The sequence below is a fragment of the Protomyctophum bolini genome (genome assembly GCF_963924005.1).
Source record: "Protomyctophum bolini genome assembly, chromosome: 12".
Classification (NCBI taxonomy): domain Eukaryota; kingdom Metazoa; phylum Chordata; class Actinopteri; order Myctophiformes; family Myctophidae; genus Protomyctophum; species Protomyctophum bolini.
Genome location: NC_137873.1, coordinates 20,767,322 through 20,783,314, shown reverse-complemented (window position 1 = coordinate 20,783,314; position 15,993 = coordinate 20,767,322). Strand labels below are relative to the sequence as shown.

General features: G+C 40.8%; 1 protein-coding gene and 2 long non-coding RNA genes across 8 annotated transcripts in view; all 3 read right to left on the bottom strand.

Annotated features, from left to right (window-relative positions):
- Nucleotides 1-2,235: 2,235 nt before the first annotated feature.
- On the bottom strand, nt 2,236-5,476 carry LOC308325183. The gene is made up of 4 exons (XR_013965010.1): nt 5,099-5,476; nt 4,789-4,872; nt 4,266-4,350; nt 2,236-3,108 (listed from the first exon to the last, which is right to left on the bottom strand). It is a non-coding gene; the product is annotated as an uncharacterized lncRNA (long non-coding RNA).
- Nucleotides 5,477-6,064: 588 nt separating this feature from the next.
- LOC308326457 lies at nt 6,065-7,159 on the bottom strand. Its single transcript, XR_013965095.1, has 3 exons — nt 6,851-7,159; nt 6,616-6,693; nt 6,065-6,195 (listed from the first exon to the last, which is right to left on the bottom strand). It is a non-coding gene; the product is annotated as an uncharacterized lncRNA (long non-coding RNA).
- A 4,648-nt stretch (nt 7,160-11,807) lies between these two features.
- The window catches only part of LOC308325822 (disco-interacting protein 2 homolog C), a 237,641-nt gene continuing 233,455 nt past the window's right edge, over nt 11,808-15,993 (bottom strand). For all 6 annotated transcript variants that reach the window (XM_080778520.1, XM_080778522.1, XM_080778521.1 and 3 more), the window contains one exon: nt 11,808-15,422. In XM_080778520.1, the coding sequence (XP_080634646.1) occupies nt 15,170-15,422 (253 nt within the window). In that variant the 3' untranslated portion in view covers nt 11,808-15,169. The remainder of the gene's footprint in view (nt 15,423-15,993) is intronic.

Sequence of the window (15,993 nt, the reverse complement as noted above, 5' to 3'; positions counted from 1 at the left end):
AGCCTACATCCCTAGATCAGGTGTTGATATGACAGACAGATAGACGGTAGACATAAAAAAAATGGCAAAGTAAGGTGACCTATGTTTTGAGGGTCAAGGACCTCAGTAAAAGTATTCTTAAATGTGCCCGTGCGTGGCATGCTGGTGTGCAAATCAGTCCCAGTGCTACAATATAATCACATTTTTACCAAGTACCAATACCAATATTGCATAACTTTACAAATAAGGTATCTAGAAGACAGATGCTGCATTTAAGCAAGCTGTAGACTATAGCAGTGGTTTTCTTTTCTTTTTTCCTGGGAAATGTTATCCCACAATTTTGAAACCCATTTTTTCATTATCTAATGTAATCCTGCTCTGCACTCCCTCTGCCAACCCCTATATATAGCAGTGGTTTAGGTTTTCAACCCTTTTCGAATCATAATTAATTTGGCATTTGAGCCACCGACCACAGTTTGATGAGATTTAGCCTCTCAGACCCTAAATTCATATATGGACCTCGCTGAACCGTCTGCGCTGTGGCGTGGGACACTTCAAGTCATCTATGAAGAAGTGGGGCCTATCGGACAGTGCAGCATGCGAGTGTGGCGAGCCTGAACAGACTGCCGAGCACATCATCACAGGCTGCCCCCTATACAGCCCACCCTTCAGAAGCTGGCCTTTTTTACTTAGGACCAGAGCAGGAGGGACGAGGGCATGACTGCATGACACTGAATTGGCCATTTTATGATACACGAAAGAAGAAGAAGACCCTAAATTAAGAATGTTTTGTTGTCGTCAGATTGGATTTTGTCCACAATTCCATGCTATATTGATGTTGGTAGGAGAGATAAGTCGTTGATCAAAATAACAATTATTCTACATTCTCAAATTGTGTAATGTCTGTAAATTAAGTAATACAGATTTTTAACAATAATGTCTGTAAATTAAGTAATACAGATGTTTAACAATAATTGAACTCTTGGTCCATTTGGTTTCATTTCAAGAGTTAAAGATCTAATAAGGGTACAGTGACCTTGGTCAGATAAAAGCCAGGGGAAGAGGTTGGTTCTCTATACAATTCGTAGCAGGAGAAGTGAGACGACAAGGTGACTGTCTGTAAGTATCAATGAACCTAGTCTTACTGGTGTAGTAGTTTTCCTTTATGATTTGTTTTGTACTTACTACTGTTCTTGCTTTTATCATGTTGAATTGCATTATGTATACACTGTATATAAAAGTCATTTGACATGATTTAAGTAAATAGTTAAGGTCAACGACGTCGAGTCTGTGGGGGCTATAGCCCCCATGAAGAATTAAATAGCCCCTTTTAGCCCCCATGAAGATTTGTGGACATTTTATATTAACATTACAGATTTTCTGGGAATTATTGACCCTCTGTGACTCTGTCGCAAAATTCCGAAAATGTGAACCTCTCCGCCGGCTGTTCAGAGGTGTTAAAAGTACTCAAATGCTAATCAGGTTTCTTTTGTTTTCACCTAGCCAGGTATTATATGCCTACAGTACAGTGCCCATAGGCGGCGGGTGTGTATAAGGCTAGGGAAGGCTTAGCCTTCCCAAAAATTATGCTGGGTATTTTTTTTAAATATATATAATATATGTGCGCAGCATTATATAGAAGGCTATTGTGTGTGTGTGTTGTTGGTCCCTGGTGATCGGGTAGGTAGGCTATACAGCAACTGGCCTAATCAGCATATGATTGGCTACTATTGGTATGTCTGTAAAGCTCGTCCGCTTCCAGTCGCTTTGTAGCAAACAGTAGCGCGCGCTGGTTTGTTTTGGGAGACAGCAAAACGCAAAATGTATTTTCCAAGGCAAAGATAAAGTAATTCAGAAGAAGAAGCTGTGACTCGGCTGTCAGAACTCAGCACCACCACCAGTGCCCGCACGGTTCACAGTTCACACCACTGCAGCAACACTGACACGTTCAGCGGAGTGACTGCTGTCTCTGTGCCGTCTGTGAAGACTAAGAGCCATGAGCCGCGACTCCCGGGAGGGGCAGCAACACCGCCGGGTAATCTACACAGACTATAGTGAGACTACACACTGACTCGAGAGAAAAGAGACCCATATCGTCCAAAATAGGCTAATCAGTCGTTGTCTGTGTATAGGCCAATTCATTGGTAAAAGTGCTAAATAACTCATTTTTAGACCATTTGGGAAATAAATAAATCCACAGCGGCGCGATCTAAGGGTAATGGACACATAACGGACACCCGGGTATAAATGCAATAATTTATTAACAAGAAAATAATGAATATTTACAGATATATGGCATCATGCATAAATTACAATCAACATAAAACATATTACTTTTATTACAATTTTTTTTGACTATGGCGTCTTCTCTCGTGTATCATCAGATGTCCGGCTCCATGCTCGCCTCTCCTTGGAGGCCAGTTGGGTCAAAACAAAGTATATCACATTGTGACAGCTGTAGTGAGTCTACAGTCCACCTGCCTGCTGGCAATATAGCCTGGTTGTGATATGTAGATGTGATTGATATTTTTGTTTGTTTGTTTTTTTAAGTCATTCTATAACACAAAGTAATTGAATTTATTTTATGTATTAATTGTATTTTATATATTACTATGTTATTACTAATTTTATGTATAACTATATTACTAATTGTATTTATTTGATGTATTACTATGTTATTACTAATTTTACTTCATGCATTACAAATTGTATTTGTTTTATGTATTACTGTTATTACTAATTTTATGCATTTATTTATTTTATGTATTACTGTTATTACTAATTTTATGCATTACTATATTGATAATTTAATTTATTTTATGTATTATTGTCTATATTACTAATTATATTTATTTTATCCATTACTATGCTATTACTAATTTTATTTACTATTTTAATTTACATTTATTTTACCATTTTAATTTACTATAATCTATTTTTTTATCGTTCGTTTTATCCATTTATTTACATTATGATCTAGTTATTTATATTGGTTTATTATTTTATTGTTTATTATTTTCAAAGAGCCCTGATTGATCACATCTACATATCACCACTACCAGTCAGGATCTGAGTGACTCAGAACCCTGGTGACCTCCAGATGGAGCCACACAGGAGACCAGCAACGTCCTAAAGAAAAGAAAGAAATGCTCATTACTACTTTGTTCATAAAACAATATTGATTGAAATATTTATTAACAGTTTGCAGAATTACAGTACATGTCAAGCACAAACTCAATACAAAGACTGTTAACTGCAAGTGGACGACCCAATTAAGCATTACACTTGTTTACAAGAGGGTCCACCATGTTCAATTCTTCAAAACATTTAGAGACGTACAAATAAGACACTTCTATATAGTCAAAGAACAGAACAGGAATTCATCATAAAGGAGGTAAAAAGGGAAAATAAACGTATACAGTGAGGGGAAAAAGGGAGTCACATGTCTTAATGACTGTTGGTAGGGCGTTCCACATTTTGGTGGCATAGGAGTGAAAATAATTTAGTCCCTTGTTTGTGCCGAATCTGGGTTGTACATGGTTCGTTGCACTCCCTCTGGTGTTGTGGGTGTGGACTTCGTTAACATAAAGGAAGTATCTAGACAGGTACATGGGTATCTTGGTGGTGTATCGAATCTTGTGGACCAGACCCATTGCAAGATGCTGTACTCTGTCGTCGACCCTAAGCCATTCCAGCCTGTCAAAGTGGGCAGGAGTGAGGTAGGTTCGGGGGGTGAGGCCAAGTAGGAGCCTGACCAGTTTGTTTTGGGAGGTCTGGAGCCTAGTTTTAAGGGCCTTTGAGGTACTGTGGTACATGCATAGTCAAAGAAACCTTGTACGAGGGCTCCTGTTAAGGTCTTCAAGGTGTTTTTGTTGACCAGTGAGGAGATCCTGTAAAGGAATCTTGTTCTTTGGTTGACTTTTTTGATTACGTTGGTGGCCATTTTATCACCGGAAAGATTAGCCTCCAGGATGGAACCTAGGTAGGTAATTTCATCTTTACGTGTGATAACATTGTCACCAACTCTAACCAAGAAGCCATTTGCCTTGCTGAGATTACTATTAGATCCAAAGAGAATGGATTCAGTTTTTCCCAGGTGTAAAGATAGTTTGTTATCAGCGAGCCAGGTGCAGATTCTACCGAGTTCAGAGCTGAGGGCCTTTTCAACCTGCAGTTTGTTCCTGTCCGAGACTAGCAGTGCCGAGTCATCTGCGAACAGGAACAAGTTGCAGTCACAAGCCGATGTCATGTCATGATCATAGTGTGTGCGTGTGTTGTATAGTTACCTTGCTGTGATGCAACTAAAGGTGATCAGAAATAGTTGCTCCATCGGCTAGAAACGTGCTCTTCACCGGCATGATGATCTTGTTCCTAAAAAAAGTCTATAGTCAACCCCAACTGATTACAGAACATGATATAAAAAAACACAACTAGAAGGATTTAGGCCTGTCACAATTACCTAATCGCCAAGTATTTGAGATACTTTTTTAGAGATTAGTCATAATCGTCTCCATGTTGAAAATGTTCATATATTGTCAAACATTTTAAAGAAATAATGGAAGCAACCGATCTACAAGCTCTAAACGTGTCACTTTGTAATTTTTCTCTTTTAGTGTATAAAGTTGTTGAATTATGCCATGTGCAGCTTTTTGTTTACAAAGCCTACAAAAGCCAAAGTTTTATTTAGAATGTTATGTTATGACGCAATTAAATTGTTACTAGTAATTTATTTGAGAAACAATTAAATCGGCCATTATAAAACCTCAAATTCCGACAGGCCTAAACGGGTTCCAGTGATGTCTACAGAACCTTCCAGCTCCATCCGAGCCTCCCAGAAGTCCTCAGCGGAAACAGGAAAGCTTCGGATCTCGGGCATCGGCTGAGATCTCCATTCTAACAAAGAACGAAAGACAGACAGACCGACACACACGCACCCCAAATTAGCTTTGCTGTGTGTGTGTGTGGGTGTGTGTCCTGTCACAACATACACATGCACTTACAGTAACGTTTAAGAATAGGGATTGACCGATTATCGGCAACGGACGATTATTGGCTTTTTACTATAAAGCCTATAAAAAAGCCCCAACCCTAAAGCGGTTCGTACTGTAGAGTTCCTCACCGAAGCGGTTCGTATATGTTGAGTTCCTCTCCGAAGTCCTCCAGCGTCTACCCAGATCTCCGTCCTCTGTCCTCCCATCCATCCAGGCCCAGGTCCGAAGTCCTCCAGCGTCTACACAGATCTCCGTCCTCTGTCCTCCCATCCATCCAGGCCCAGGTCGGAAGTCCTCCAGCGTCTACCCAGATCTCCGTCCTCTGTCCTCCCATCCATCCAGGCCCAGGTCCGAAGTCCTCCAGCGTCTACCCAGATCTCCGTCCTCTGTCCTCCCATCCATCCAGGCCCAGGTCCGAAGTCCTCCAGCGTCTACCCAGATCTCCGTCCTCCCATCCATCCATGGACAGACCTGCAGATCTCTAGAGGCTCCAGCTGCGTCTGCCATTTCCATCCTGAGAGAGAAAGAAGAAAGCATTAGCTCTACAAGCTCACAACACGTTGCAACGCGGTGTGAGCTTGTAGATCTGCTATTTTTGCTGAACGCTCCCTCAGAATAGGGATGCTGGGGTTGAAGTGGTAGTGTCATTAAGACTTTGATTAGCTTGGAAGGCTGACAGACATTAAACCACAGTGCCACTAGGAGGCATCAACACATGTACAGTCCTCAACATCTTTTGTCATTTTTTATTCAAGTGCTTCTAAAAGCAGATGAGATATTGACTCTCAAACTATTGTGCAGAGTCATTTAGAGTTATCATAAAATATTTAAAACATTTGGATGACTGTAGTAAATTATGCCATTCTTCGTGCCATAACAGTACAAAAGCAGTTATCCATCCTCAGAAACAAGCCATAACTATTCCTACTCACAGCTCATCAGAGTCCTCTGAGGAAGCCCCCGGGGGGGGGGGGGGGAGCTTTGGAACGGATCTCTGTCCGGGAACATTAGCTCGTCTATCGATCTCCATTCTAACAAAGAAAGAAAAGAAAAAAAACACACCAAATTAGCTTTGCTCTGTGTGTGCATGTGTGTGTGTGTGTGTGCGTGTACCCTGTCCAGCAGTGGCGTTCCAGCGACGTCTACCCAGATCTCAGTCCTCCCATCCATCCATGGACAGACCTGCAGATCTCTAGAGGCTTCAGCTGCGTCTGCCATTTCCATCCTGAGAGAGAAAGAAGAAAGCATTAGCTCTACAAGCTCACAACACGTTGCAACGCGGTGTGAGCTTGTAGATCTGCTATTTTTTGCTGAACGCTCCCCCCAGAATAGGGATGCTGGGGTTTTAAGACTTTGATTAGCTTGGAAGGCTGACAGACATTCAACCACAGTGCCACTAGGAGGCATCAACACATGTACAGTCCTCAACATCTTTTGTCATTTTTTATTCAAGTGCTTCTAAAAGCAGATGAGATATTGACTCTCAAACTATTGTGCAGAGTCATTTAGATTTATCATAAAATATTTAAAACATTTGGATGACTGTAGTAAATAGTGCCACTAGGAGGAATCATACTGCCATGCTATACTTCGTACCATAACAGTACAACAGATATCCATCCCAACAAGAAGTATTCCTACTCACAGCTCATCAGAAGTCCTCCAGGAGGGAAGCTTTGGAACGGATCTGTCCTTCCACGACGTCTACCACGACCCATCCACCCTAAGAAAGAAAGAACGAAAGATTAATTTAAGTGACCAAGAGCCAGATATACGTACATTGTGTCCTTTCACATCATACACAAAATGTATAGAGAACATTTAAAACAGAAGCCGACCATACCACTCGCAGTAATGGAAAAGTCTAAGTGGTTTCTTACTTTGAGCCGCCTTCAGAGCCCCCCCATGCAGATTCATCCATGGACAGCGAGAACTGCAGATGTCCACCTGTAGGGGCTCCGGTTGAGCCTCGCAGCATCTGGAATGAATACATGGTGGTTATAGTCTATGAATGGCTTTGCACATCGTTGCTGCTGCCAATAGGAATTTGTGATGTCTGTGTGGCGACAATTGCTGGGTCTGTCTGTTTTTTTATAATACATACAATTTATATAGCACTTTTCAAGGTACCCAAAGTTGCTTCACAAAACAGTAAAAACAAATTTATTTGAAAATAAACTAGTAACTGCTGTTCAACACGAACAGCTACATCCACGACCTCCCTGCAACAACATCAGTGAAGTATGGCTATGCAGACGACCCGATTACTGTGTCCCAGTCTGGAGCCGTAGCTCTCATGTCAAGAAGCTGGATGCTGCCCTCAACACCGGATGGGCCACCCCAAACCAACTGCCTGCCTGTTCTCGCTGGAATCACTCCAACAGGGGTCAGACGAGAAGCAGCCACGCTGGCCCTCACTGAGAAGGCACAGCTGAGTGAATCCCAGCCATCTCCTCCACAAGGTCGTCAGAGACACCACAGCACACATGCCTCAAGTCACGGTGCCGTTTGCCACAACACACACACACCAAGTCACGGCGACCTTTGCCACAGCACACGTGCCTCAAGTCACTGTGCCCCTTTGCCACACAGGCCCAGGAACTGCTCCACACAACATCAGCTGACACCTCCAAGGCATCCTGGGTGAAGGCAAGACAGAGGGACCAGTGGAATACATTGAGGACCCCAAATATGTTCTTTGCCAGCACCTCCACTGCAAGGAGTGGACAACCCTCAAAGCAGAAGTGGGACATCTCGGACAGTGCCCACTGTGAATGCGAGGATCCACTACAGACTGTGGAACACGTAATGACCATTTGCCCCAAATACCGGCCACCGAATGGTGATCGTGGCTTAGGTGACCTAGACAATGACACATTGTACTGGCTTGCTGCAACAGAGCTGAAGTTCTATGGACATACGGCAGAAGATGTTTAAGAAACTTTTTTGTAATTTCTTCATTTTTTCGGCAAACCTTTGTGGCATTTAATTTATGGAACATGTGGATGTTTCTTTATTTATTGGTGAAGTTTTAGTGCCACTTGTGGCATTCTTTGAAATGTATTGACACGTTTGATATATGTTTTTGTTAGGGATGTCCGATATTATCGGCCGATAAAGGCATTAAAAATGAATAACTTAATTTTACTTTATTTATTATTTTACATTAAAAACATCTACAAGCTCACAATAAGACACATGAGAGCTTGTAGATCTGCCATTTTCAAATGATTTTTATACATTTTAAATCTTGAGATGAGAGATTAGATCATTTTAGATGAGACATTTTGCATAATGAGTAATTATTAATAATTACTTTTGGTATTTTAAGTACATTTTCTACCAAAACCTTTGTACCTTTACTCGAGTATTTCTATATTGCAGTATTGCCTACTTTTTTTAAGTAAAAAGTTTGAGTTATGTTTCCACCACTGGAAAAAGCCTGCATATAATATATATATATATATGTATCTGTTGATATCGGCAATTAGGAGTTGGACAATATCCAACACGGACTGTCGGACATCCCTTGATTTGTGTGATTTTGTCCAGCTTTTAGTGAGTTTGTGGCATTTTGTTTACTTTTGTTAACAACCAAAGAGCACACCCAGTATGTATCACAAGGCTATTTCCACCAGTCAGGTGTACTTATATCTACATCTCATAAGCGGCCATGAACTAAACACTACAGATATCACAATTTGACTTTGGCAGCAGCAAGAAACGACTGATATGCAAAGCTCTTCAGCCATGCTTCTCTCTATACAAACACTCATAATGTCCACATGGACATAGCAGCCATGATGGGGTGGTTCACACAGGAGACCAGGTTCAGTGTTCCAGCAGCATCTACGGTCATCTCCATCTACATCTAGAAAGAAAGAAAGACATCAGAAGCTGACCATATCACTCACGGTAATAGAAACATTTTAAAAGGATCTCTGGCTAATAAGACAAATATTCCTTAACATTATACTTGCCATCTATAACTAAAATTGTAAAATATAAACCAGTTAAATATTTTATTTCTTTCATATAATCTTTTACTACATAGGAACTGTTCCCGTCGCAGGTCCATGTGTGGTCCAGCGCTATGGAATGCACTTGCTAATAAAAAGTACTTAAAATATTGCTTTGATGCTTATATCAATTAAGCTGTTTTTGTATTAGCAAACACACGGACAGGCCTCTTTCATACTGGAGTAATTCATCCGCTTCATTTACAGACATCAGTAAAACGTGACATGACGTCCGTATTTAAAATACAACAGCAGCGCTTATTTTCCAGATCCAAACTTAGCGTTGCACAAAGCTTGCTTAATAGCGACATCAATTCATTCCAATCCACATTAAATGTCGCGCTCTGTGCGTTCATTCATCCGTATGGTATCGCTCATTTCATTAGCTTAAATAGCGTGACACATCCATTATGGTTAGATCCTTCCAATCGATCCAATTTCAATACTTGTGTCCGTATCAGAGTAAAGATTTCAACTTGAATGTAGGGACAATAATGCCTTTCTTTCTTTTATCACCAGAGATATACGGTTTAACAACGTGCTCACACTTTGGGACTTGGGCGTCTTGTAGTTTACTCACTTGTAGCCGTTTGTCGATGGTGATTGATGATGACTGCATGTCACACCCCTCTCTGAGGCTAGGGTAGTATGAACAAACGGATGGCACAGCTACGCAGTTGGGCAGAGTTTAAGCAAGATTTATTAACCCCAAGTGACAGACAAGTGATAACAACAAAGGAGACCAAACGTCTGCAAAATAGAAATAAAAAGATATATTCAAAACAAAGTACTGCATATCATATATAACCACATAAATCAAACTCATTTCCAAATAAATCATTATCATATGATATAAGCATAAGTATTTATAAATCCAGCCTTTTCAAATGTACATTAAATAATTATAATCTATATAAAACATTATATATATATATATATATATATATATATATATATATATATCATAATAAACATCACAGTAATAGATCTATGTAAACCATGGTATTAAATAATAACAAAATAACATCACCTCCTCAGAGACAGCTCCTTCCCCGACCAACAGCAGCAGAGTGTGCAGACAGACTGACTTGGATATTCAGTCTCTGAGCTTTATACCCCCCATGGCCCCTCCCACTAGACTGGACCAACTGAATAGGGGTCAACATGATCCACAACATGTCAACTCTGCCTGGCTTGGCACAAAACACATTCATATACATTATATTCATATTCACATTTCAGTTGAGCTTGTAGCTCTATTTTAAAGTCTTTTTAGGTTTCCCAAAAGTCCTTTAATCCTTTGATGTCCTTCTGTGACAGGCAATCCTCCCCCTCCCTGGAAGGGGAGTTGGTTTGGCCCAATATAGAGTTCAGCTGCTTAAAGAGACAGGAATCTAGAGAGCAGTGTGTGTGTGTGTGTGTGTGTGTGTGTGTGTGTGTGTGTGTGTGTGTGTGTGTGTGTGTGTGTGTGTGTGTGTGTGTGTGTGTGTGTGTGTTTGTTCAGTTTGCTGCTTCTTAGTAGTCTTTGCATGTCCTAACAGTGCGCGCTTACTGAAAGGCATGTACACTAGCAGCAAACAGTGACAGGGTGGGGTCACACTGTCACACTGCAACAGGTTGATATTATGGTAGGAGTTTGTGTCGTGTGAGTGTAATGGTTTCAAAATAAACGGGGCAAACAAAACAAGAACAGGCTCCAGACATAAACTAAATAAAGGTCTCAAAAAACAGACGAGCGCAGGGTTCAATAAACAAATAATAAAGTACTTTTCTTTCTGTTGGCAGAGCTGCCATTACAGCGAATCGCGATAGACGGAATCTAGATAGCCTGGGAGCTAGTCGGACATCAGTCGGGGAGGCGGGGCTGCGGGGAGCCCCCATGACGATCATCATAACTCTTCGGCTCTGGTTAAGGTGCTACAGTAAGTGATTCGTTTGTAACCATCTATGCCACAGTAGTGTTATGGGAAGACACCTACTGTACTTGGAGTTGATAGCATATTGTTTGTAGAAATTAGGTGGTTAATATTCACAAAGCATGATTAGAACTAGATTAAAAATAGTGAAACAGTTTGTGTAACCTGATGATACATACAGTAGATCTGGAAAACTAAATAGAAGACAATTATAATTTAGTCATGTACTGTATGTTCAGTAATATGACTGTCTATGAATTGTTTGGGGGACAGGTCGATTTTATGCCAAATGCTCGAACTGTGCAACTAATAAAAGCAAAAAGATGAACCCTCCCTAGGGGTGTCAAAGGGAGATTTGACTGGGTCGTTCACATTCTGTGTTGCCAAATGCTTCATTGTGTGAATAATATTCACAAAATGAAGCCTTTTATATAACTTTTAACAAAAAAAAGTGAATCTAATACTAGATTACTCTGGTCTCGACCAGTCTCTCTCTGTGACGGGGGAATAGGAGGCGCTTGATATCTTCTAGGTCAGGTCAGCTCTAAAATTTACATTTCAACGAAAGGACCTGTAAATGACAACACAAAAACTAAGGCACTGGTGTCGTACTTCTGGTTTACCGGAACGGGGTGCAACTCCCTGCAGTGCCCTGCTCAATTTGTTGTATTTACATGGTTCATTGGTCCATGGTCTCAGAGGTCATCGCTATAGTCTTCATCATTGTTGAGGATTTAAAACACGACGCGGCATGCTATAACACGCCGTTCCAAATCATTTTTGAGGATTTTTAAAAATTCCGCAATTTGCAATTGTGTGCAATGAGTAAATCAGTCAATCAATCAATCATGGTTCAGTGTACTGTGTAGACTAGAGTATAGTGCAAGATAAACTAGCCAACAACTATTTTTTATTGTCAAAATCATTGAAATATTTATTTAAAATGAACAACTTATGCCAACTCAAATAAGACATTTTTAAAACCTTTAAAAAAATGTCAGTACTTCGTTGAAAAAGAAACGATAAAGAAAACCAAACATCGGTGAAGAAAGTGCCTTTTTGGAAAAAAATAAAAATAAAAATAAAAATCCTCATGTTTGAACAAGAACATTCTTTGCCAAGAGGAAAAGTCTACCTCAAACCACATCGTCTTCTCACAGATTGAAGGTCTCATCCCATCACACCAACCTTGCTCACAACACTCTAAAGTCTTTCTCTCAACTGGTTTTGCTCAGGACCCACGTTTTCCTCCACAATATCATGACCCCAATATTACTAGACTAGATACAATGTTCAACCTTATCCAAGTTAGTTATCCTTAAAGACGAACTGAAATGCTACTTGAGTTTTTCATATCCTTATTGTGACATACATTTCTTAGTGAAACAGGGCCTGTGCATGTCTTAGCACAATGGTTCTCAAACATTTACATTTCAAGGAGCTCCCCTTAACTCTGACAGTATACAAATGAAACCAATGTGCCCTAACAACAGGTCTATTTGGTTGTATAACAGACACATTTTCACATAGTATTACCTATTACCACGTTATTGGTTATGAAAACCTTCTTTGGCAGTCATTGTCACAGGGACCCAAGTCAATGCGGATGGAATATGAAAAATCTGATTGATACACTATATGGCCACAATCTGTTGGACTAGCAAAAAGTGTGTTATGACAATATTATTGTCAAGAGGAAATTGCTGTGGCCTATTAATCATATTATTATTATATGCTGACGTAATCACTCTTGAGGTTTTTGTTTTACAGGAAAGAATAAAGACAGGACTTTTAATGTAAACATAATTTTCAGCTTGCAGATTTACTTTGAATGCTTTTGTGTGACGTTGTAGTATGATCAACTAGGGTATTAATTTATGGGAAATAAAAACAAGTCAGAATATGGAGATAAGAGGTTTCTGCCCAACAACAACGATATGCGCTAAGAGGGTTTCATTTCAGCTCGTCTTTAAGGTCTGGACCCCCAGGAGAGCCTGTGTCTTACGACCATGCACTTCCGAGCCGATTGTTGTTGAGAATCATTGAATTTAAAGGCGTCTCTGGTAGCAAGTTCATTCAACTTCTCATTTCAGTCTTTTCTCCCATCGCTGACATCACTGTATGAGCCCTGATTAATCTCTGGATGTAAAAAATATGGAGGACTTAAATTTAATATTTACAAGTTCAAGGGAACCACCGCGCCGCCAAACCGTCGTATGAGAGACAAACAGCAGTTTGTTACACTTACATGGAGAATTCAGTCTTCAAAACACAACTCTACAAGGACAAAAAGCAGGAACTTTGGCGCTCACAGGTCAGGAATAAGATCTTTAGATTTCTTTACCAGTGAACATTTTAAACATAAATGCCACTTAAAAATATATATTGCCATCTGCACCTTTGGACGGACAAAGAGATGAAGTAATCTTCTTTTTCTCCTCAGTTTTACCAATCACAGTTCCTGTTGTTTGTCTTTGTGGAGGAATACAGTCCACTGGTGACAATTGTTTAATCCTTCGTAAGATGATGTGTACATTATTAGGACTTAAAATTTGAAGAGTTTCATTCTAAAATGAGTTTCCCTCCCTTTAGGAATAATCTACTGACAGCTGACTTTTAGTAAATGCTAGCATTAATGTAAAGCATGGCATTATGACTTACGTTCTATCTTATGTCATGTTGCTTTCCAAATAACATTCAAGTAGGGCTGGGCAATATATCGATATGTTATTGATATTGTGATATCAGACTGCTGAGTTCGTCTGTGAATTTGGATATTGTCATATGGCATAAGGGTAGGCTTTTCCTGGTTATAATCACTTAAGTCGATATAGTCAAAATAGGATATCATCACGATGGCGATATTGACGTATTTGGTAAAAAATACTTGCAATAGAGGTATTTGGTCAAAAATATTTTCAATATAATATTTGATTGTGTGCATATCGCCCAGGCCTATACATTCAAGAGGACGTAGGCTTTGCAATTTTCACATAATGAAACAATTGAGAAACCTTTCCTCAAAACTGAGTTCTTCAACATTTTCGAGTGAAACTCTTCAATTCACCACCTTGTTATTTGAACAACTCCACCAGCTCTCAGACTCCATGCAGCTGAGAAATAGTTACTGCAGTTACGGATTTTCATCATCGGACACGTCGGTCCTAGGCTTCTTTTAATATAGCTCTATGTTCATATATTCATATTTTTCCATATGCTTGACGTGGTTCTATTTCAGTCAAGATAATACAATGCTTTTTTGTTTGTAAATTGTATATTAGCAAATATTCAAGAGCAAAACATTCTTGAATGCGTCCTCATATAACTTCTTAAAAGAGAAACAAAATAAATTAATTAAGGTGTATTTTTCTTTTTGTACATACTTACATGATATGAAATTATGTAGTGTTTTGTTTGTTAGTTTCCTTCAAAGCAGTAATTCTATGGAACAGAACCGTTTAAGGCTACCGCTGTGGTGTGGTTTTGAAGTTAGCACACTTGTTTTTCCTGGAGACAGGACGGCTGATACAGAAAACAAACATTAGCGCTGAATAAAAAAAAATAACACTTGTTTAAAAAAAACTGCACAAAATGAACGCAACACAAAACATGTAGTACCTCAATGTAACGTCGAAGGACAGTTGCAAATATGTCCCCACTGTATCAAAACATAGCTGTACTTTGATAATGGTTGATATCATAAAAACGGTAAACATAAAATGTGTGTGTGTGTGTGTGTGTGTGTGTGTGTGTGTGTGTGTGTGTGTGTGTGTGTGTGTGTGTGTGTGTGTGTGTGTGTGTGACTGTGTGTGTCTGTGTGTGTATTCCTTTTTTTTAATACCCATAGCCTACATCTTAGAGGGCATGTTTTTAAAAACAGAAAAACGAGAACACTTACTTATTTAACATAAAAATATATAAGTGAGAGCCACACTTGGTTTCAAAATAAGCAATAAGCAAGGATCTGCACTATAGGTTAGGATTGTCCTCGTTCGCCTCCTGTCCAAACGCTCTCCGCTTGCCAGAAAACCGTCTCTGCTTTGGCCGCGTTTGTTTCTCACCGACGATCCGCACAAAATCCGCCTCAAGCTCTGGGCAGTTCTTTCTCGAAATCCCCCCCACCCCCCGTTTGTCTGTTGCATTGTCGTCATCGCGCTTTAGCGTCCAAACCCAACCACGAAACATCCAACTTCTTCTCTAAACGCCCCCCGCTTTTAGGCTCGGAGCGGGGGCGGCTAATGATAACGCTAAAGCCAGCTATAGGCTACATGTTATAGGCCACGTAGATGGGGTCCAGTTGGTCGGCGAGGAAGCCGTCGCGCAGGTGCATGCGCTGCTTCTCGCCGCGGGAGTTGATGGGGATGACGCCGATGTCCACCACCACCACCACGCCCACGATCAGGTAGTGCTCCTCCAGCACCACGTTGGTCACCAGCGGCACCAGGTCCAGAGCCTCCTGCTCCGAGCCGTCCAGCTCCACCACCACCACCAGCAGGTTGGTCCACGTGAACACGGCACTGTGCAGGACACAGGGACACACACATCACAGCCATGTACTGCACTGTGCAGGACACAGGGACACACACATCACAGCCTTGTACTGCACTGTGCAGGACACAGGGACACACACATCACAGCCTTTTACTGCACTGTGCAGGACACACACATCACAGCCTTGTACTGCACTGTGCAGGACACACACATCACAGCCTTGTACTGCACTGTGCAGGACACACACATCACAGCCATGTACTGCACTGTGCAGGACACAGGGACACACACATCACAGCCTTGTACTGCACTGTGCAGGACACACACATCACAGCCTTGTACTGCACTGTGCAGGACACACACATCACAGCCTTGTACTGCACTGTGCAGGACACAGGGACACACACATCACAGCCATGTACTGCACTGTGCAGGACACAGGGACACACACATCACAGCCTTGTGCAGGACACAGGGATACACAGATCACAGCCTTGTACTGCACTGTGCAGGACACAGGGACACACACATCACAGACTTGTGCAGGACACAGGGATACACAGATCACAGCCATGCACTGCACTGTGCAGGACATAC